Source organism: Chenopodium quinoa, unplaced genomic scaffold, assembly GCF_001683475.1.
Source record: "Chenopodium quinoa cultivar QQ74 unplaced genomic scaffold, ASM168347v1, whole genome shotgun sequence".
Taxonomy (NCBI): Eukaryota; Viridiplantae; Streptophyta; class Magnoliopsida; order Caryophyllales; family Amaranthaceae; genus Chenopodium; species Chenopodium quinoa.
The window spans coordinates 4,044,888-4,066,795 of record NW_018742914.1 but is presented as its reverse complement, the minus strand read 5'-3'; the positions used below and the strand labels follow the sequence as shown (position 1 = coordinate 4,066,795).

Genomic DNA, 21,908 nt, shown 5'->3' with positions numbered 1-21,908 from the left:
GAAGACCAGGAGAAAACAGCGTTCGTGACTGAGCAGGGGTTGTATTGTTACAAAGTTATGCCATTCGGCCTTAACAATGCCCCAGCTACCTTTCAACGACTAGTTAATACAGTCTTCAGAGATCAGCTCGGCCGGATATGGAGGCGTACATTAATGACATGATTGTCAAGTCAAAAGAGCCGGCCGACCATTTGAAGGATCTACGAGAAACTTTCACCGAACTCAGGCGGCATAAGATGATGTTAAATCCAAAGAAATGTGTCTTTGGTGTTGAGTTCGGTAAATTTCTCGGATTTTTAATTGATCAACGTAGAATTGAGGCCAACCCTGAAAAAATCCAAGCCGTAATGGACATGAAGTCACCAAGGACAATTAAAGAAGTCCAAAGATTGACCGCCTGTTTGGCCGCACTTGGTAGATTTCTGTCAAGATCAGGGGATAAATGCCGCTATTTCTTTCAAACCATAAAGAATAAAGCCATGTTTGAGTGGACAGAGGAGGGCGAGGAAGCTTTCGTACAGCTAAAAGCCATCTACATACATTGCCTCGGCTTGTCAGTCCACTTAAGAGTGAGAAGCTATTTATCTATCTTGCCATCTCAGAACACTCCTTAAGTGTCGTCCTACTTGCTGAACGGGACGGCCGCCAGATCCCTGTCTACTTTATTAGCCACGTACTTCATAACGCCGAGCTAAGGTATCCCCCTATTGAAAAATTTGGCTTGGCATTATACATGGCATCGAAAAAGTTGCGGCCATACTTCTTGGCACATTCAATTGTGGTCTACACAGACCAACCTCTGAAGAAGCCATTTACAACTTTAGAGGCAAGTGGTCGTATGCTTAAATGGGCCTTGGAAATGAGAGGCTTTGACATTTCATTTGAGCCAAGAAAAGCAATTAAGGGGCAAGCCTTTGTTGATTTTTTTAGCTGAAATGACTCGGCCGAATTTTCAGACGGCCGGAGACCAGATCTTGAAAGTGTTCGTGGATGGTAGTGCGACAGCTACTGGCTGGGGTGCAGGTGTTATATGTCTGTCTCCTGAGGGAGATAAGTTTGAATATGCTCTGAGATTTCAGTTTCAAGCCTCTAATAATGAGGCCGAGTACGAAGCCCTCTTGGCCGGCCTAAGAATGTGTAAGGCGGCAGGAGCGACAAAAATTGATGTATGCTCGGACTCCCTACTTGTAGTCGGCCAGGTGAATGGAGACTTCGAGGCAAGGGAGCCGGCCATGATAAAGTACTTGAAGATTATAAAAGAGGAGGCTAAGAGCCTAGATCATTTTACTCTACAGCAGGTCCCTCGTTCGTCCAATCATCAGGCGGACGCCTTCTTTAAGTTAGCATCCTCAGCATCATGTGATACTCCCAGGTCAGTATTTTGGGAAGTGAAAGAAAAGAGGAGTATTGACGCTGAAACAGTACACGTCATTGATAGAAGCTCCACTTGGATGGACGGGATCATATCTTACCTAAAGGACGGATTACTCCCGGCCGATCCTAAAGAGAGCTGGCTGATGAAAAAGAGAGCGGCCTGGTTTGAAATTAAGCAAGGAGAGTTGTTCAAAAAGGCATTTGTAAAGCCGTACCTGAAATGCATCACTCCTGAGAGAGGGCATGATGTCTTGGATGATCTTCACCAGGGGCAGTGTGGTTCTCACATTGGAGGACGAGCTTTGGCTGAAAAGGCTGCCCGCCTGGGTTACTACTGGCCGAGCTTAAAGTCGGAGGCAATGGAAATGATAAAGAAGTGTGACAAGTGCCAGAGGTTCGCAACATTAATTCACCGACCCGCCAACAGTCTTTCGGCCATCAGTAGTCCGCTCCCCTTTGCCAAATGGGGGATGGACATTTTAGGACCGTACACACCAGCGTCCGGCCAAAGGCGGTATGTGTTTATACCATTAGACTACTTCACAAAATGGGTAGAGGCCGAGGCCGTCCGGGGCATCAAATGGACGGATGTTTCTGCCTTCATATGGAAGAGTATCATTACCCGCTTTGGCGTCCCTCAGTCTATGGTGTTTGACAACGGACCCCAGTTCGAAATGCCTCAACTAAAAGAATAGTTGGAAGACCAAGGCATAGCCCACTGCTTTGCTTCAGTCGGCCGACCACAAGCAAATGGTCAGGTAGAGGCATACAACAAATTGATCTCCAATGGAATTAAGCGCAAGCTTGAAAGAGCAGGCGGCTTATGGGCTAATGAGTTAGTCAATGTGCTGTGGTCCATACGAACCACGGCCAAGAGTTCCATAGGAGAAACTCCCTTCTTCTTAGTCTATTGTGCCGAGGCGGTCCTTCCAATTGAAATGTATGAGCCCACCCTTAGGGTGATGCTATATGATGAAGCGGCCAATTGGGAAGCCATGAAGACCGCCCTAGATTTCCTTCCTGAATCTAGGGGCAACGCGCACTTAGACACGAAATCTGTCGTCTACGGATGACAAGGGCGTACAATCGCCGAGTGTCTAAGCGGCCGATAAAGTTGGGAGATCTGGTCCTAAGGAAGATGGAGGCTGTGGGACGAGCAAATGAGGATGGGAAGCTGACCCCAAATTGGGAAGGGCCGTATCGAGTCAGGGAAGAGGTCCGAGATGGGACTTACCGTCATGAAGCCATGGGCGGCCGACCCATTCTGCGTACATGGAACACTGACAATCTGAAGAGATATTATGTTTAAGTACTTAGCCAAAAGCTATGTATACAGCTAGGTCTGTTGACCGAGCAATGTAAGCCGTACGGCCACAACAATATAATTTTGACAAATTAATGAAAAGTCAAACATTGTTATAATTATTTTTCCATTTAATTTATGCTTATTTGCACAGTCATAACTTATATGGATAGGCCGCGTGATTTTGCGAGTAGGTTGCTTGCAACATAGCAACTCGGTCGCAGAACAAAAATAAATTAAATAAAATAAGAACGGCCAACTTGATCCCGAGTCATATGAATACGTCCGCCCTTAATTAAGGCGGACGGAAAAGGTAAGGTACCCTGTGAAACCCATATAGTGGGGCAAGGGCATACCTAGGCATTCCAGCCCAGCCGAACATGAAAATTTTAAGTTGAGATCATACTTGAAATTTTCTGAGTGCGTCCGAGCAATAGTTTCAACGGACAAACTCACATAAAGCCAATTGAACGGCCAATTAATGTGTTGATTCGGCGTACCACCTAGTCCAAGGACAATCATTATTATGATTTGATTAACTTGTTAGAAGACATACCAAATAAGGTATAAATTCTACCAAATCAATCAAACCACCCAAAATATGGACTAGGCGAACGCCGAATAAAGGGGCATACCCCACAATTGTACGAAGATACAAAAATACACGTACATAAAATCGCTCAAACGTGAAAAAGTATGCGTATGAAAATGAAAAAACTTAAGTGTAAAATTTGCAAAGTATGGAGCAAAATCTGAAAAGTTGAATTTATAAAAGACCGCTCAAAAGGCGGCAAAGTTCTTTACATAAAACCACACAAAAAGGCGGCAGACACAAAACAAAAATAAAATAATTGACAAAGGCAGAAGGCTAAAATCACGGGGCGACTGGAGTAGAAGCTGGACTCTGGCCCGGGCCGAGCTCTTGAACGGCGGCAGGAGACGCGTCATCAGCAAGCGTCCCCTTGCTCTCAGCCTCACCATCTTTGATGGCCGCCACTTCTTCGATTTCCTCCTCTTCTGAGGTAGTTGGCGTGACGTCTAGCTCAGGTGAAGGTTGCCCGTCCTTCTTAGCCTCTTCTCTGAGGCAGACAAAGTTAAGACGCTTGGTGAAGCATTCCTGATAAAAGGTCGCCTCTCCCTCGTCCACCATAAGCTCAAAAGCCTCAAAGAAGTGGCTCTTCATCCTGTCCTCAGCACTCTGCTCAATGCGGACCACCTCGTCCGCACTAGGAGCTCGAGGTGTTTGCAATTGGAGAGTTAAGTCCTCAACGGACTTCTTTAGACTTTCCACCTCGGCTCTCAGAGTGTCCGCCTTGTCCAAGGCCTCCTTCAAGTGTTTTTGGGCCAAGGCCACATCACTTTGAAGCTTCTCGGAGGCCTCGAACCCTTCCCTCCAGCGTTGGCCGTCCAGGGCCTGATCCCTCTCTTGTCTCATGGCATCTCTAGCCACGGACTCTTGTTGAAGGGCCTCGCCCAGCTTCACCAAATCTTCCGGCCGCCGCGTCACCTTGTCGGACAGGGCGTTGATTTGGGTTTCGAAATACCGGCGCTGGACGGCCACTTCCCCAGTAATGGCATCCTGGGTCTTCTGAATCTGGGCCCAGGCATGCTTCAGCTGCTCATTCTCCTTGTCCTTCCACTCCAGGAAGGCATTCAGCCGCAGGAAGAGCTGCGTACAGGGTAAATGTGTTAGCAAAGTAAGAGTGAAAAATTGACCAAGTGCATTTGAGGGTAAAAGTCACCTCAGCGCTGCAATTGATCATGGGGCCGAGGAAGCCCTCATGTATCCCCCGCAGCTTATCTCGCTGCTCAGCAGGGACGGCCCGGGCCATGGCTTCCCGCATAGCCTTCCTGTCCGCCCCAGTAAGGGACAGGTTGGGCAGCCTCATTTGTAGCTCCTCTGCAATGTCTGTATGTGGAAGCAAAGAGTTTAATGTCAGCTCAGTAAAAAGAGAGAAGAAACAAAATAAAAAATCCAAAGTTACTTGGACTGACCGTCAGAGAAGCTTGGAGGGGTAGGAAGGTTGAAAGTGAAGGGCGGAGGCGGCGTAGGCTCGTCACCCTCTTCCCCCGTCCGGCCAGGCTGGTCGCCGGCCGACGGAGTGGCCTCCAGCCAATCAGCTTCCTTGACTCTTTGAACGGACGGAGTCAATTCAGGCCCGGTCGGTTTTGCCGGGGTCGAATTACCCCCATCATCCGATTTCTCGGACCTAACATGACCCGACGTGGCGGCCGAATCTATGGACTTGGAGGCCCCGCTATCACTCAGCCAGGGTTGTTCTCCTTTGGACTGCTTAGAGGCAGTCCTCGACGTCGTCTTGGCCGCAGAAGTGGAAGTGGTCTTGGACGCGACCGTCTTCCTTTGTTTGGACGCCTTGCCGTCCTTGTCCGTCTTGGATGCAGGGGACGACTGCTTCCGTTTGGACCTCGGGGTTGGAGTGGCTAGCTGCAGAGACAGAGGTTAGCAAAAAGGGAGCAAGATAAAATAATTGATAGTCCGTGCCAAGTTAGGAAGAAGATCTCTTCCGTAATACATCCACGGCCGAAAGAAAGAAATCAAGATGGATATACTTACTTCTTTAGATTGGTCGTACAGCCTCTGACGAGCCTTGTACCGAGCCAAGTCAATCTCCGTCATGTTAACCTCCCCTTTCTGCTCTGGGTCAAGCATACTGTACGCTTCAGCTGAAAGAGAAAAGGAAAGTGTTAGAAAATTCTTCAAACTCAAATAATCTGTATATGTATATATGTCCGTGCGTCCACCTTGGGGCAGGTTCTTGTACATGCCATAGGTGGACATAAACGTGGGATCCCGCAGCCAGCTGGATAAAAGGACCCAGTTGCTTGGAACGCGCTCAGTTTTGCCATTCCTTCTCACCCGCTTGACTTTGAAATATTCAAGCTGGTACTCTTGGCTGGGGTGGACGGGTGGCTTATCAGGCTTGAGGTCCCCGCGTCCAAGTTGAATGGGCTCAGCATTGAACCGATTCATCCGCAAGTTAAGTTCAAGATCTTTGGTCTTGATGCGGTAGAATCGGTGCTTCTTGTCATGCCACTTAGAGACGCGGTCCATCACCATCATGTAGTCTCTAGTGGTGCTCAAGATGAACCTGCCGTCCGTATCCGCGTCCATCTTAGTGAATGAGTGCATCTCACAGAAAACTGCAAAGTATGGCTTGAAGCCTTTGCAGATGCACGTCACCAAATACCCAAAAATGTTCAACCAGCTGTTTGGCATCAGCTGGAAGAGGGCTATGTCATACTCGTCCAAAATCGTGCGGACGAAAGGATGGAGGGGGAAACGGAGTCCTACGTCTAAGGCCGCCCTGTAGACGCTAAATGATCTTTGGCGCGGCCTCTCTTCCTCCGAAGCGGCCAGAGCGCGGGATTTCCTTGGAGGCTGGATCTCGAATCCCTCCCCAAGGTGGAGAAATGCCTTGTAATCCTCGAATTTGTAGTTCAGGTAGCCCAAGGCTGTGCTACCCACCGTACAGGCGAACGGATCCTTGAAGTTGTCAATATTGGCAACATCCTCCTCGATCGCCTCTTCGCCTCCAGCGGCGCCGCTTCGCCCTCGGCCGCATTCTCAACCTCATCCTCTTCTCGCCGAGGAATGCTCCCAAAATCGGAAGACAGCACTCTATCCAGATCGGCTGCCTCCGCTGAGCTGCGGCTTCTAGAACTATGGTCGCCTCGAGGAGAAACAATATCCTCAAGGGGCCTTTTGCCTTTATCATTGGCACCGACCGCCTGAATTCCCGTAGGAGGGGCTCTGCGAGGGGGCAAGTCAGACGGTTCATTAATCAAGACCCCTGTTCTTGGTCTGTCCGACCTGCCATATTGGAGAAAGAGTTCCGAGGGAGTTGGGACGGACGTATCAGCGTCCGCCCGAGAAGAGGAAGGAGGCCCTTCACAGAGTAGAAACTCGGCCCCATCCATGACCGAGTTGGCATATTGGGGGAACCTCAACTCCGGAGTTCGCCCGGACGTTCCCCCCGTAGCAGAAGCGCCTTGAGTTCTTTGGCGCTCCTCGAACGAGGAAGTTACTTCCACGGCCGAGCAATGAGTGCCCGTGGAAGCGGTCGTAGGTGTGGAAGAAGGGGTCTCTAAGTTGTCATTATTTGGGTCATATGGAGGCCTAGGATTCACCGGACTTCCGTCTGGATTTCTGGCCGCATAAAGATCATGCGTCTGCCTTGTCCGTGCCATGTTCGACTGCAGGGACAAAGAAGAATGGGTGGATGTGAGTTGGTACGCACTAGAAATGGACCCACTCCATGAAGGAGACAACTCGTCTCCGTCCACTCTAGACTCCTCAGTCCCAGGCGAACAGCCGGCCTCATGAGGAGAAACGGACGAAGCCGAGTGTTAAGCCAGATTTTAAATAAACAAAGAAATAAAAATACAAAGAAAAGAAACCAGGCGGCCTACCTCTGTACGTGTTTAAAACTTGGAAGCCTTGAAAATTGATCGGAAAACTCAACAAAAGTGGCCGGGAAACTCAAACGCACGGCGGAGCTCTCGAAGATTTAAAGAAAAACTCACTTTCTCTAGAAGCTCTGACTTCTCTCTAGAGAATATAAAGTTCCAAAGTGCCAAAATGAGGTCAAACCTCTTGTATATATAGGCAAAATCTATGGGGGTAAGACAGTAAATTCATCTTTCCCGCATAAACAAAGCTGAACGGTTATAATTTTAAAATGTGACCTAGAATTTGGAGGGACAAGGAGCAACTTCGTTAAATTAGGCGGAAAAGACGATGACCTAATAAACGGCGTGTCCAAAGGGAAGTTAGCAGAGCTAAAGCTCCCTCCGCAATGGCAAGACGGCCGCATCTCCTAAAAGTGAGATGGCCTACTTTCGTCCGCGTCCTCTGTATAGATAGACGTTCCGTCTAAAGTCGTTAGGCGGACAGAAAGCTGACACAACCCCAATACGCCTGTACACCCCAAGGTTATTTAAGATCAGAGGAGTCGACCTGTAAGCGTACGAGCCACCCCCTCTGAGGGGCAAATGTTGAGGCTAAAAATACCTCGTATACATGGACCAATCCCATAGTGACACGTGGCCCAGTTATAGGGTGACACGTGTCACCATGGGAAGATGCCACGCAATTCAGAGCCCTTAATGTCTCAGGCCAATCTTGTAGCGACACGTGGCCCATTCAGAGGGTGACACGTGTCGTCATGAGAAGATGCCATGTGTTTAGGGCATGAGTTCCCCCTTTAATCAGCACACCAAAAAGCCCTAACAACGTCAGGGCCCAAATCCCGAGAGATACCAATGAAAGCCGTAAAACGGCGCCCCCTGGGCAACACGTGGCATTCACTGATTGCGCAACCAATCACGCCACGCCAATCTAGGGTACAAACCCTAAAAAGGGGCACGAGCCCCACCCTATAAATACCCCAATCATTTATGATGGGAGGGGGATTCTTTCAAGACATTGATGTACACAACAGAGCATTAAATAGCTCCAACTTCTTTCTACATTTTCTCTCTCTAGCCTTTTCCGTTCTGATCACTAACTTGATCGTCGGAGGCGAATATTCCGTTTACCGGAATATTCGTTATTTTGCAGGTGGGACTGTATCATTGCCAGGAGAGCGTGACCAGTATCCGAGGAAATCCAAAAACACCAGAAACAAGTACTATTTTGTTAAGATATGTTGTACAACATAGCGATAAAAAAGGGTAAGATTAGTGAAATTTAGAAAGTAATCATAATCAATTTTACTTAATATAGGATAATGGATATCCTAAACATCCAATCCGAAAATTTTGGACATCCGAATATTGGATATCCGAAATTTTCAAATCAGATTTGGATATCAATTTTTGATATCCAAGTATTCGGATATCTGATCCGAAATCACATTTATCGGATATCTGATCCGTGAACCGGCCTAATTTTTACTGCTACGAATGTCATGCATGTACAACTTTACTCGTATCACATTCGAGAAACTATTGCCCCTTACCAAGTATAGGCCCCCTGTCCAATACCCTAATAAAAAAATAATATTTGCAAATTAAAAATAAAGATAAAATAAAATTGGGGGGTAAAATGAAAAAGGGTTGGGTAAAAAAAAAGGAGGAGAGAGAAGTTACTTTCCCCCCTTTAGTTGCTACTCTTCCCGTGAAAATACAATCGATCGGCGTCGGTGGTGTAGCTGAAGGTAGCTCAGAGAGGGGAATTTGGCTAGAACTTCCACCTAAATATGTAAATAATCCACCTTAATCGGGGTAAATAGTTGGTAAACCATTTCTCCATGAAAAAAACACTAAAGGATTAGACGGAGTTCTCAAAAATGGCATCATAGCCAGTGGCTATTCACCGGAGATATGGAGGAGATTCCAAATATGTTGGCTATTGATTGAAAATCTCGAGGGAAAGTCGAGCTCCCTTGTGGAACGAAATTAAGCGCAAAGCTCTGATCTATTTCCATGGAATTTGCAAGCTTTTGTAGATAATATACAAATCAGGTAGGATGATTATTCATCTAAGGTTTGGATGTTTGGGGTTGAAATCGACGACGAAAATTATTTGGCAGTTATAACTATTATTGATTTTATACAGTTATTGTTAATTGTTATACTGTTATTTTTTATTAGTATACTGTAATTTTTATTAGTATACTGTTAATGGCTGATTAGTATAATTAAAAAGTTATTTTATTTATCTGTGAATCTGGGTTTATATGCTTTTTGTTTTTTTTATTTAAATATGTTATCGTTTTATAACTTGGTTTAGGTTAAGTTTGTACTGTTATTGTTAATTAATAAACTGTTATCATGATTGTATACTACTACTATTGATTTGTATACTGTGATTGGACATCCGATAGTGGTGGTGGTAAGGCGGTGCAATAATCTAAACCATCATGTAATTGATGAAGAAGAAGATGATGAATGGTGATTATCTTTGGTTTTGGTGGTGGTGTTAATGGAGGAAAGCGGCAATCACAGATTGACAACAATGGTGGTATCTTTTCCAAAAGTGTGAGAATGAAACTACTTTTTATTACTGTCAACTCATCATGTGGTAACTATTAATGAAGTTACTATCCAATATATGTTGAATGACAAATATACCCCCAAGTATTTGGCATGAGAGTCCCTACCTCCATCATGCCTCTATCACATTCCACACAATAAGCCCGTTAAAATTTTATGGTTAATAGACTTGTATCTGGTATCTTTCCATAATTTTTCAAGGATTCAATGTTACATTTTTGAATTTTTCCAAGCCTCTAAAAAGTCAAGGCCTCCCTAATTTTGAAAAGCTAAAATGTTTACAAATTGGTATTATAGCTATTTGGTAGCCTATTTAGGAGGGCTGCCGAAGTCCAAAGACCATAAGTTTTAAGGACAGTAGCCTAACGCTCTCATTTTGTACGCATGTATTTGGTATTATCCCATTTGCCAATCTACCATCATATATATTTCAATAAAGTTTGACTTGATTGATTGATTATATAATATAATAGTATAACTTTGATTAATGTCAGCCAAATTCATTATTAAGAAGCATATTAGCGTAACAAGATTTGCTTATTAATTAACGTTACTTACTTTCGAAGTACCATACTACTATATTTCTAATCTGTTAGTTTAAAAAGAACCTTTTTTTTTTTACAACCTTGGACTAAAATTAAAAGAACTTTTTAGGTTGAAATTGTATATTTATGAGGCTCAAGAAACCTTGTGCATTATTTTCTATTCTTTGCATGACAGTTTTCTACGTGTGGGGCATTATTCTTTTGTTATCTTATATCTGAAGAAATTCCGTAAACTTTGACCACAATGTACTACATAAGTCAAAGATTTAATAATTTCAATAATAAGGGTACTTATTTTTTTATTAGTATTTAGAATTTTAGATATGTCATTAATTTATTATATTTTTGAAATATTTTTTTAAAGAGGTAAGAAAAATAAAAATAATAAATCGTTATAATAGGAAAACTTTAATTAGAAGCCCTAGTAATGAAAATAGGAAATAAAATAGAGTTGTTCAAGTATATTGTCTAGACTACAAGAAACTAAGCATCCAACATGCGATTCAATCAACCGATTATTGATTATTTCCTAGTAGATGATCAAATATGCCAATTATAGAAGAGAAGAGATTCGGATGTACGTCAACTAGAGCTGTCAGTTTCTGACCCGAACCGTTAAACCCGACTGTTTCGAACCGATCCGAAAAGGAACTGAACTGTTTAAAACCCGTTTTTTTGGAAACCGAAAACTGACCCGACCCAATTTTTTCCAAACCGAAACTGAACTAAACCGAATTTGTGCAAACCGTTACTAACCCGACCCATTATCAAGCCAAACCGTTACAACCCGAAACTGAAAGCAACCCAAACCGATTACGTTTAAACTCGATAGTAACCCAACCCGTTTTAAACCGAAAACCGTTAAAACCCGATAAAAATCCGATAAACCTAAATCGTTCCAACCCGTAACCCGTTGTGACCGAACCGGTTATAATCCGTAACCCGTTGTGACCGAACCGTTTACGACCCGTAGCCCGTTATGACCAAACCGTTTAAAACCCGTAACCCGTTATGACTGAGTCATTTACAACCTGTTACCCAATATGTTTATGATCTAATCTGTTTCAACCCACTACTCGATAAACCCAACTTATTTATGACTTGACTTGATTATAACATGACTCGTTCCTACCCATTATCTGACTAATTCAACTCGATAATCATCCGACTCAATTTTAACCCGATATGATTTTGATTAGAAACCCGTTTCAAATTGGGTAAACTCGTTTTCAAACCAACCAAGTTCAATCTAAACCGATTATAACCGAAACAATAATGGTTGGACCCGATTTCACCCGATCTATTTTGAACCGAAACCCATTTTCGAACCGACCCAGTTAAACCCAAATTGATTATGACCCGAACCAATTACGACCCGTCCTGATTAAGACCCGAACTGTTTTTAACCGAAACCCACTTTAAATGGGCTAAACCTGTTTTCAAACCGACCCAGTTCAACCCAAATTGATTATGACCCGAACCGACTAGAACCCGACCCGATAAGGACCCGATCCGAATAGAAACTGCAATTAAAAAAACCAAACCGAATTGACCCGATAATTTTCAAAACCGACCCAAACCGACCCGCTTATTATTTCAATTCATTATAAACCGACCCGTTATAACCCGAAACTGATAAACCCAACCCAACCCGAACTGTTTAACCGAATTGACACCCCTAACGTCAACAATTATATGATCAATATGACATACATTTTGGTACATATGGGGTCCTAGAATTCTTCCCAACTTAAGTGTAGGAGACATGCATGATGTATTGCAAATTGCGATTCTATAATTGCCGACCCCAACTCCTTGATAAGCTACAATCTATTTTTTTTTTTTTTCTTCTGTGTATACAACACTTCGAAGTCTTATATTGCACAATTAAATTGTTGTAATTAAGATGGAATATAAACTTATGTCAACTTTACACTCTATACAGTGTCAATCCCAATATTGTTTTGTATATGAAGCTTGGACCGATCAAGGTTAAGCACCTAAATCTAGTGTTATAGACTATATGTTTTATTTCCAATGTCCACATTTGCTCTATATAAATATATATATACCAATTACTCAAGCACAAACTGCTAGGTTTCGATCTTCAAATAAAGAGATCGATACTTATCAAATACGGAGCACTCCATTTCTTAATCATACTCACTTTTCCCCTACATTGATCTGAATTAAGCATTATTAAGCATTATATTGCATACAACTATACAAGTGATAGAACAATAATATTATAGAAAAGCACAATTAGCGGGGTTAAGATACCTACCTCATTTCCCTTGGCTTGCCGGAACACAACGTAATGGACATGTGTCGGTGGCATATTGTACAAATCTACCTTGAGCTTATTTTTCTATACACAAATTTGTTATAGAAATAATGTCATATCAATCGCTATTCATTTTTCTCTTGCATTTAATTTTCATGACTAGACTGTAATCCACTAACGTTATGTAGGAACTATCTTTTACCCTACAATACCCCCACCTCCACTCCTAGGAAAGAACAAAAAAAGGAAGCTAGTTAACTTATTAAATCAAATTTCATGCATTTTTTTATTTATAATTGGTAGCACTGTCAAAAGTGTTTTGACAGTTCGGTTTCGGTTCGGTTTGAAATCGGTTCGGTATTTAATCGGGTCGGTTTGGAATCAGTTTAATTGTCTCACGGGTCGGTTTTGGTTCGGTTTAAATAGTTATCGGTTTGATTCGGTTTCGGTTTATTCTTAAGCAGTTTTAATTCGGTTCGGGTTGTAAACAGTTCGGGTAGTAAACGGTTCGATACAGACGGGTTGCGGTTTGTTAACGGTGCGGTGTAAACGGTTTTTATCCCGGTTCAAACAGTTTCGGGTTGGAAACGGTTTCGGGTTAGAAACAGTTCGGTTCTTTTTTGGTTCAGTTTATAACTGGTTCGGTTCTTTTTCGGTTCAGTTTTAACTGGTTCGGTTCTTTTTCGGTTCAGTTTATAACTGGTTCGGTTCTTCAATTGTTTAACCACTTTAACGTTATTCATATCGGTTCCATTTCAAGTTTACTAAATTATAGTTGAATCAGAATTAAAACATAGCCTAATAGTATATTCATGTCACTAGCACACTCCCATCTTTATTTCATTATTACTCACAGAATCAATGTAATCATATGCTTAATAGTCTCTGTGAATTAATTTTATTTATTACGCCTTCAGCCAAGCCTTGGTACTTAATATTACAAGCTTTTTGTTCATTTGGTTTCATCACCTCAAATGTATACATGACTAGAGGCAGTAGTGTTGCTAATAGTTTGAGGCAGGGCCTGAGCCTGCTTGTTTTGCTCTTGTTTGTGAACACTAATTAACCTTAAGACCTTAATGAATGATTTGCCTTGCTATTTTAAAAAAAATATTCTAAGATTTCTAATATTTAATCCATTTAATTATATCCCCGTCAAAAAAAAAAATCCATTTAATTATATAAAAAAGTTTGTAAACGGTTCAATTTAGAAGCGGTTTGGTTCATAAACGGTTCGGTTTATAACCAGTTCGGTTTACAATCAGTTCGGTTTTTAAATGGTTCGGTGCAAACGGGTAGCAGTTTGCTAACAGTTCGGTGTAAGCGGTTTTTTTGCCAGTTTAAACGGTTTCGGGTTGGAACCGGTTTCGGGTTAGATACGGTTTGGTTCTTTTTCGGTTCGGTTTTCTTTCAGTTCGGTTTATATTCGGTTCGGTTTGTTAACGGGTTCGGTTCTTATACGGTTTAACATTATTCGGGTCGATTCGGTTTCGGGTTTACTAAAATACGGTTCGGGTCGGTTTTCGGTTTCAAAAAAATCGGTTTTTAATCGGTTCGGTTCTCATTTGGGTCGGTTGGTTTCGGGCAGTTAAACGGTTTCGGTTTGAAATTTGACAGCACTAATAATTGGACATCATAAACCATAGAGCCGTGCCAAGTTAATCTGCTAGAATAAAGAAATTTGTTTATTTGGAGTATAATCATGTTTTCAATTACCAAGTGTGGGCAAATGCGTAATTTGCTAAATAGACTTTTGGATGACTAAGGGTCTGTTCTCATTGACTGAACTCAGCTAAACTGAACTAAACTGAACTGAACTGAAATGAATATTTTATAAGAGAAGGAAATTAGGAGCTAACTGAACTGAATTGAACTGAATTTCAACGTATGAAAACAGACCCTAAATAAGGGTTTGTTCACTTCAGCTTAATTTCAATTCAGTTCATTTTAACTCCAATCAGTTCAGTTCAGTCCAGCTCCTAATTTTCTTCTCTCATTATATATTCATTTTAGTTCTATTCAGTGCAGTTTAACTCCAATCAGTTCAATTCAGTTCAGCTCAATTCAGTAAATGTGAACAGACCCTAACAGTATCAAAGGCAAGTTGCATAAAATCATTGGACAACTGTAAAAAGTACAAAACTGTTGGCCAAGCTTTTGCACATATTTACATAATATGCCGCCAAATTAACAAATTTTGTTAATCCGCCATATTAAACTGTATTTGACGTATATTTATGGGCCTCTAGTGATGGTTTTTTCATTAGCTTTTGACTTTTAACTTTATATCTTACTTAAATAGTTAAAAAAATATATAGGACTCCGTAAATGAGTTTTTTTTTTTTTTTTTTTTTTTTTTTTTTTTGCCATAAATGCAAAACTAGTTTTATTAGCTTTTTTGAATTGACTTTTGACTTTTGACTTTTCACCTTTACAATTATTTTTATCCTTGTTTTTCACTAATAATCAATAATTGATCATCAATAATTAATATTTTCTAGGTTCTTGTTCACTTGATTTACTTTATTTATCACATTGTCTATACATACATCAATATCTCAATTCTCAAAAAGAAAAAAAAAATATTTTGTATAAAAATTAGATATTGTTATGGTATCTATAACGACTCTACTAGATGTCACATTACTATATTTTTTTCTTCTATACGGAGTATAAATCACAAATATGATGAAATAAGATTATATAAGTAGTGTAAAAATTCAAACTATGTCAAATAAATAAATTTTTTTTTTTAAAAAAAGTAATTAATGATTAATAATTAATTTAATTAAGGTAAACAACGAAAAGCCAATTATCAAACAAAGCCCAAGTCTTCTAGATAGACCAATGCAATGCAATGCAATGCAATGCAACCACTCTTCCATTAATTTGGCACCTCAATACCATTAGCCACGACTACGCGCTTTTGCTACAACTATCAAATCTTACCCCACTTTGACTTTTCATTTCTATTCACTTGACTATAAAATCCACCCTTTGCCACCCCCATCAAACTACTCACTTCTACACTCCCTTTCTAACACCATGACACTCTACCACCCCTCATTCCTTGCAACACTCTCATCCATCCTACTCGCCGTTCACCTCGTCGTAACTCATACAAATTCATTACCATTACCACCATCACCACAGTCAAATCCAAACAACGCAACTGTGCCAGTATCTGCCTCGACCGTTTGCCAATCTACTCAATACCCATCTTATTGCAAAAACATCTTACAATCCGGTAACAATAATACATCTAGCAATGTCTATGAATACGGCCGCTTTTCCTTCAAGCGGTCCGTTTCACAAGCCTCAAAGTTCCTCAAGCTAATCAACAAATACCTCCACAACAGCCGTAAACTCAAACTCACACCCTCCGCCATCGGCGCCTTACAAGACTGTCAATTCCTAGCGGAACTCAACGTCGATTTCTTAAACACATCGTACAACGCCGTCAACACTAAGCTAAACAAAACACTCTCTTACACAACAGCCGACGACGTACAAACCTTCCTGAGTGGCATCCTCACAAACTTACAAACTTGTCTCGACGGAGTCAAATCCGTCGAGTCAGCTTGGTCATTCGACCGTGGCATTACCTCTCCTTTGTCAAGTGACACTAAACTATACTCCATCTCTCTTGCTTTATTCACCAAAGCGTGGATCCCGAAAAAGAAAAAAGGATCAAACCTAACCCCTCGTGGTAAAACCCATAAGGGTTTTTTCGGTAGTGGTCGTGGTGGTGGTGGCCGCATTCCCGGACTAAATATGTCCGAGAATGCTCGTGCCGTATTCAAAAAAAGCCTTAGCCGTCATCACGAGCGGTTACTCGCTAGTAACAACAATGACGATGATGATCAAGTGAATATATACGATGTTGTTACCGTAAGCCAAGATGGTAGCGGAAATTTTAGTACAATAAATGATGCAATTACTGCTGCACCAAATAAAACCGAAGAAAGTGATGGATATTATTTGATTTACGTTACTGCCGGAGTTTATGACGAGATTGTTTCCATTGATAAGAAGAAGAGGTATATTATGATGATTGGTGATGGTATTAATCAGACGATTATTACTGGAAATCGTAGTGTTGCGGATAATTTTACTACTTTCCAATCCGCTACTTTTGGTAAGTACACTTTCATTATTTTTACTTGTACTCCATCCATTTCGTAATAATGATCTTGTTTAATTAATGGCATTTATAACGAAAACTAGCTAAGCTAGTATGTATGTTAGGGTAGTTATTATTTATTTAATTTCATTGTTTGCTGTAATAATGCATGCATTTTTTATTGTCTATATGGGGATATTATGACATTATCCTTAAATACGAAATTTTATCACGGGTGTACACGAAATAATTAAAGACATCTTATGCATGAATGATGAATTATAGGAAATGCACCACATGCAATAAACTAATAATTCAATATGATAAACTAATTACTAATTTAATTTATTAATTTGATTTTGTGTATAATATGAAAAACTATAATAAAGTATGTTCATATTGTTCAACTTAGTAGATACTTCCTCCGTTTTTTACTACTTGACCCGCTTTGACTTTTACATTATTCACCACCCCTTCTTTGACCGTTTTTTATGAATAATATGTAAGGAAAAATATATTCATGTAGGATCTTTTTGGATTTGTCTCAATAAGTACTATCATCATATTAACTTTTATAATTTTTAGTTATAGAGAATTGAACTTATTGATCGTTAAAGTTTTACATTGATAAACGTAATAAAATAAACAGGTCAAGTAAAAAAGAATAGAGAAAGTAGTAGATAATGACATAATGTGGTATAAATGATCCCTATAAAAAATATGATTAAAAATAACAGATAAACATAAATTAAATGATATGCAGGCCACATTTAATAAGAAGGGATGGAGTTAAATTCATAAAGAGTAGCGTTAACTGTGAGGAGTATGTTGAATTCTCGTACTCCTTCACCGACACCAACTTGCAATAGCAAAGGGAGAAAACAATCCTGTCTCATTAAGTAACTTGTGCTTTGGTTTTGACTTTTGACAAACAAAGATATTTTTTGGAGGAATAACTGAATAAGATTCATAGAATCTTAAAGCAAATCTACCAATATCTTAATTTTGTAAAATATTTTGACACAGAGTATATACTTCTTCCGTTTTTTAATCGCTTTAATTGATATGAACCCAAGTTTTAAGAATATGACTAAAAGGTAAAGAATATCAAGTTTATCCGTATAAAGTAAACAAAAGAGAGAGAGAAATGTGGGGTTATAATTATTGTATTGTTAGGTGAATAAGGGTAGTAAAGTCATTTTGTGTGTACAAAAATAAAAGATACGGAGTAAATAGTAGTAAAACATACAGAGTATCAAATAAAAAAATTGTGCAATCAATATATTATAGAGTACTCCGTAGTAAAAACTTTGGAGAAAAATAGTGCAATTGGAGAATATATAATAATTGTACTCAATGCGAGTCTAAGATTTCAACCACAAGGGAAAGAACCATATCATAGAGAGGAGGAAATGGTTTTTGTTTTAGGAAAAATTACTCAATACTCATTGTGGTTCACTATTTTCTACCAATTCGAGAGCTCATTTGAAATCTTTTAAATGGCAAAAATTAAAATCATGGTCAAACATACCAAGAAGTAGAGGTGTTAATTCTGGTGTTCGGGTCAGGTTCGGTAAAGTCGGACAGGGTCAAACTAATTTTTAAACTTGATAATTGCTAAACTATTGTGTTTATGCAAGTTGAAATCTGAATCGAATATTAAAAATTCAAAATTTATGGTCAATTTTTTTTTCTCTCATTTTTACTACATCAATTACTGTAGGATGATAATGCACCATACTAGTATTATTGGATCTATTTTGTAATTTTTAAATAAGTTGTTAAAAACAATATGAAAAATGTCTTATACTCCCTTAATTTTAATCAGTAATAGTTAAACCAGTTGATTGGATATATATCAATGTATGTAAGCTAATTAAGGTACATTTTCATTTGTTATGCAGCTGTAACTGGAACAGGATTTGTGGGCATGAATATGACCATAAGAAACACAGCTGGTGCAATCAAACACCAAGCCGTAGCTCTAAGAAGCGGCGCGGATTTATCCGCCTTTTATAGTTGCAGCTTTGAAGGATACCAAGACACGTTATACGTACATTCCCTAAGACAATTCTATAGGGAATGTGACATATATGGTACAGTCGATTTTATATTTGGTAACGCAAATGTTGTGTTTCAAAATTGTAACATATACCCTCGATTACCCTTGGATAAACAATTCAACGCCATCACTGCACAAGGCAGAACAGACCCAAACCAAAACACGGGCATTGCTATTAATAATTGTGTGATACGTGCAGCTGATGATCTTGCTAGTAATAATGGTACGACTAAGACGTATCTAGGGAGGCCGTGGAAGGAATACTCTAGGACAGTTTATTTAGAGTCGTATATTGATAATGTGGTTGATCCGGCTGGTTGGAGAGAATGGGATGGTAATTTCGCCTTGGATACGTTATATTATGGCGAATTCAACAATTCGGGTCCAAGTTCTAATGTTACAAACAGAGTAAATTGGGCAGGGTACCATGTTATGAATGTTACAGATGCTGTTAATTTTACGGTTTCTACATTTGTTTTTGGAGATGAATGGTTACCTCAAACAGGGGTACCTTACATGAGTGGCTTGTTGTAAACATGATATATATATATTTAAGTGTCATTCAAAATTCTAATTTAGGTAGATTTTTATTCAATAATTACATTTAATTTTCTTTATCTATTGGTTATCTTTATTGACGAAGAAATAAGTTGTACTTTGTAAAATCGAATAGGAATTCGACAGTATACTATATACATATTGTTTTGTTGATACTCCGTCATACAAAAACATAAATAATTTTTACAATTGTACCAATGCATGCTAATAAATTTTATTTTGTAATTGTATTCATCTCAAAATGATGTAAATGTTTTGAGTTTGCTCTACCGTAAAAACGTATATTTGATTATTAAAATCATTATTAAAAATCTAACAAAACCTCAAGTGGCTATATAGTTCGTATTTTATACAAAGTGCCTCAGCTTAATGTTAACCATAAAAAGTCAAAATCAAGAATACTACTTTGGGATGAATTGATGAAAGATGAATTAAGAATTATTAGTAATTTTTTAGTGTTGTTGAAGGGCTAAAATAACTTTTCTGCCCAATTTTTTGTGGGAGTATTGAAAACACATTTGTTATTTGTTAGTTAGATGTCGAATTAATTAGGTTTTTATCTCACTAATTGATCAACTAAAGACAAATTTCAAAGTGCAATTAGATCTAATAAAAGGTATAATCTGCCTACTAGTTAAGAATAACTGAAAGATTAAAGAAAAATTAGGTAGATTTTACGAAGCTCGGAAAGAAAATCTAAGAAGCAGCCAAATAAATCGCCCGTCAAACAAGGACTCGTGAAATCTCTGAGTTGTTCCCAAGCTAGTGGAAGTATATAATGGACCTAAGCAATTTATTTAGTCCGAATGTTCGATGTCCCTAAATGTGATAACCGTAACTACCTGGAGGATCCTGGAGTATTTTCGCTTAAAGAAACCAAAATTTGTTTCTCATGAGGCATTTTCGTAAATAAATTAACAACTTTTTTATTATTATAGGCTCCACTGTTGAATAAAGTTATTGGTTTATTTACGTAAATGTCATGTTTGTTTCTCACCATGAGAAAATAGAACATCCTCCTATGCATTGCAGTACTGGTGAATTTCAAGCTAAATTAAGGCTAACTCACATATTGTACTCAATGTTTCATATAAATATTTTAATCAAGGTGATTGTTGATTAAATCTATGATGTAATTAGCTCTAACATGTTATATACTTGTGTTTGTTTTTATTAGATTTTTTAAGAATGATTTGTAAGTATCATTTGGCTATCTTACTACAATGAAATCTGTTAAATTGTGACTCGAAATCTAGTAGGGCTGACTTTGCATGCTTATATCTCTCAAACTACAACTGATTTTGAGGTGATTCAAATTGGAGGTGATAGCTTGGTTCAAGAGCTTTCCAACTATAGGTCATATGCCCAATTCTGATAAGAAACGAGAAAATTATGACCGTTTTAGAAAAACCTGACGAACCTGGAATGAAATTTGCAACGAGACTGCGAGCTATAGCTCTATGCGAGTGGGCTATAGCTCGGCCCTATGAGGACTTGCGGCAGGTATGAGCTAGCTTCCGAGCTATAGCTCGATAGTTAGGTTATTTTAGGATAACTTATGGAATATTTCCTAAAATTATATCTTTTCTATGACGGCTATTTGAGTATACTTGGGGAACAATTTTAGGGTTTTTTTAGGGTTTCCTTGTGTTTTAAAAGGACCTTTTAGTTGATCAATTAGATCATACCTTTTGAGCCATTAGATTTAAGACTCCTTAACTTGTATTATTCTCTTGCTCTTTCTCCATTATAATGAAGAAGCTCTCGAATCCCCCACCCGTGGATGTAGGTCTATTTTGATCGAACCACGTAAATCCTTGTGTCGTTTGTTTATCTTCTTTATTGTTTTTCTCAATTCTTATTTTTCATTGATTTGTTCCGCATTAATCAAATACAATTACACCCTTTTTTCCTAACAAAATCCTTTTTCTTTGTCTTAGTCTGTAGAAGAATAAACCTCTCAAGTATCACCACATGTAAGTGTCCCACATTGGTTGAAGAAGAGAGAGTTAAACACTTTATAAGGCTAAGGGGCTACTCCTCCTATTGCCATATGGTTTTGGGATGGAACCTCCTTGGACTTGTGAAGTGGACTCTCTCTCTTAGTTTGCGGGTGCGGCCCAGACCCGCGTTTGACATAGTCATACATAGAGGTCGAGTATTACAATTCGACGAGTGATTGTCTAATTTAGCTTCATGCACACATAATGTATTCATTCAATCCTCTCATTTAGCAAATGAACGAGTATTTTATTTTAATCTATCAAGCATAACTTTTATCAATAATGTGAATTCAAATACGTAACAACAAATAAATGAAGAGATCGAATTTTGATATTTAAGAAATGGGATTTGTTAAACATCGCCCACAAATTACTACATAAAGCCCACAAAATTCACTTGGTTTCCCAAAATTGCCCTTGACCTTAAAAAAAAAACACTCACACTCTCATCACTCACACTCTCATCACTCACACTCTCATTGCTCATCTTCTTTCAACCTCTCTAAAAAAAAAAATTCAAAATAACGGCAATGTCGAGGCGGCAAGGCAAGGAAGTGGCGGCGGAGGGAAGGATGTCCCAAGGTGGAAAGGTATATTTTGTTAAAAAAAAAAAAAAAAAAAGGGGAAAACCGCCGTGAA

The 21,908-nt window shown here is 39.5% G+C and overlaps 1 protein-coding gene across 1 annotated transcript; it reads left to right on the top strand.

Moving 5' to 3' along the window:
* The first annotated feature begins 15,377 nt into the window (after window positions 1–15,377).
* Window positions 15,378–19,284, top strand: LOC110727924 (probable pectinesterase/pectinesterase inhibitor 41). The gene is made up of 2 exons (XM_021907518.1): window positions 15,378–16,661; window positions 18,551–19,284. The coding sequence occupies exons 1-2, from the start codon at window positions 15,569–15,571 to the stop codon at window positions 19,240–19,242; spliced, it is 1,785 nt and encodes a 594-aa protein (XP_021763210.1). The 5' UTR covers window positions 15,378–15,568; the 3' UTR covers window positions 19,243–19,284.
* Window positions 19,285–21,908: the final 2,624 nt, after the last annotated feature.

Coding starts and splice junctions, on each gene's coding strand:
- LOC110727924 (XM_021907518.1), top strand. CDS start 15,569: ATGACACTCTACCACCCCTCATTCCTTGCAACACTCTCATCCATCCTA. Junction 16,662..18,550: donor TTTCCAATCCGCTACTTTTG/GTAAGTACACTT, acceptor TTTGTTATGCAG/CTGTAACTGGAACAGGATTT.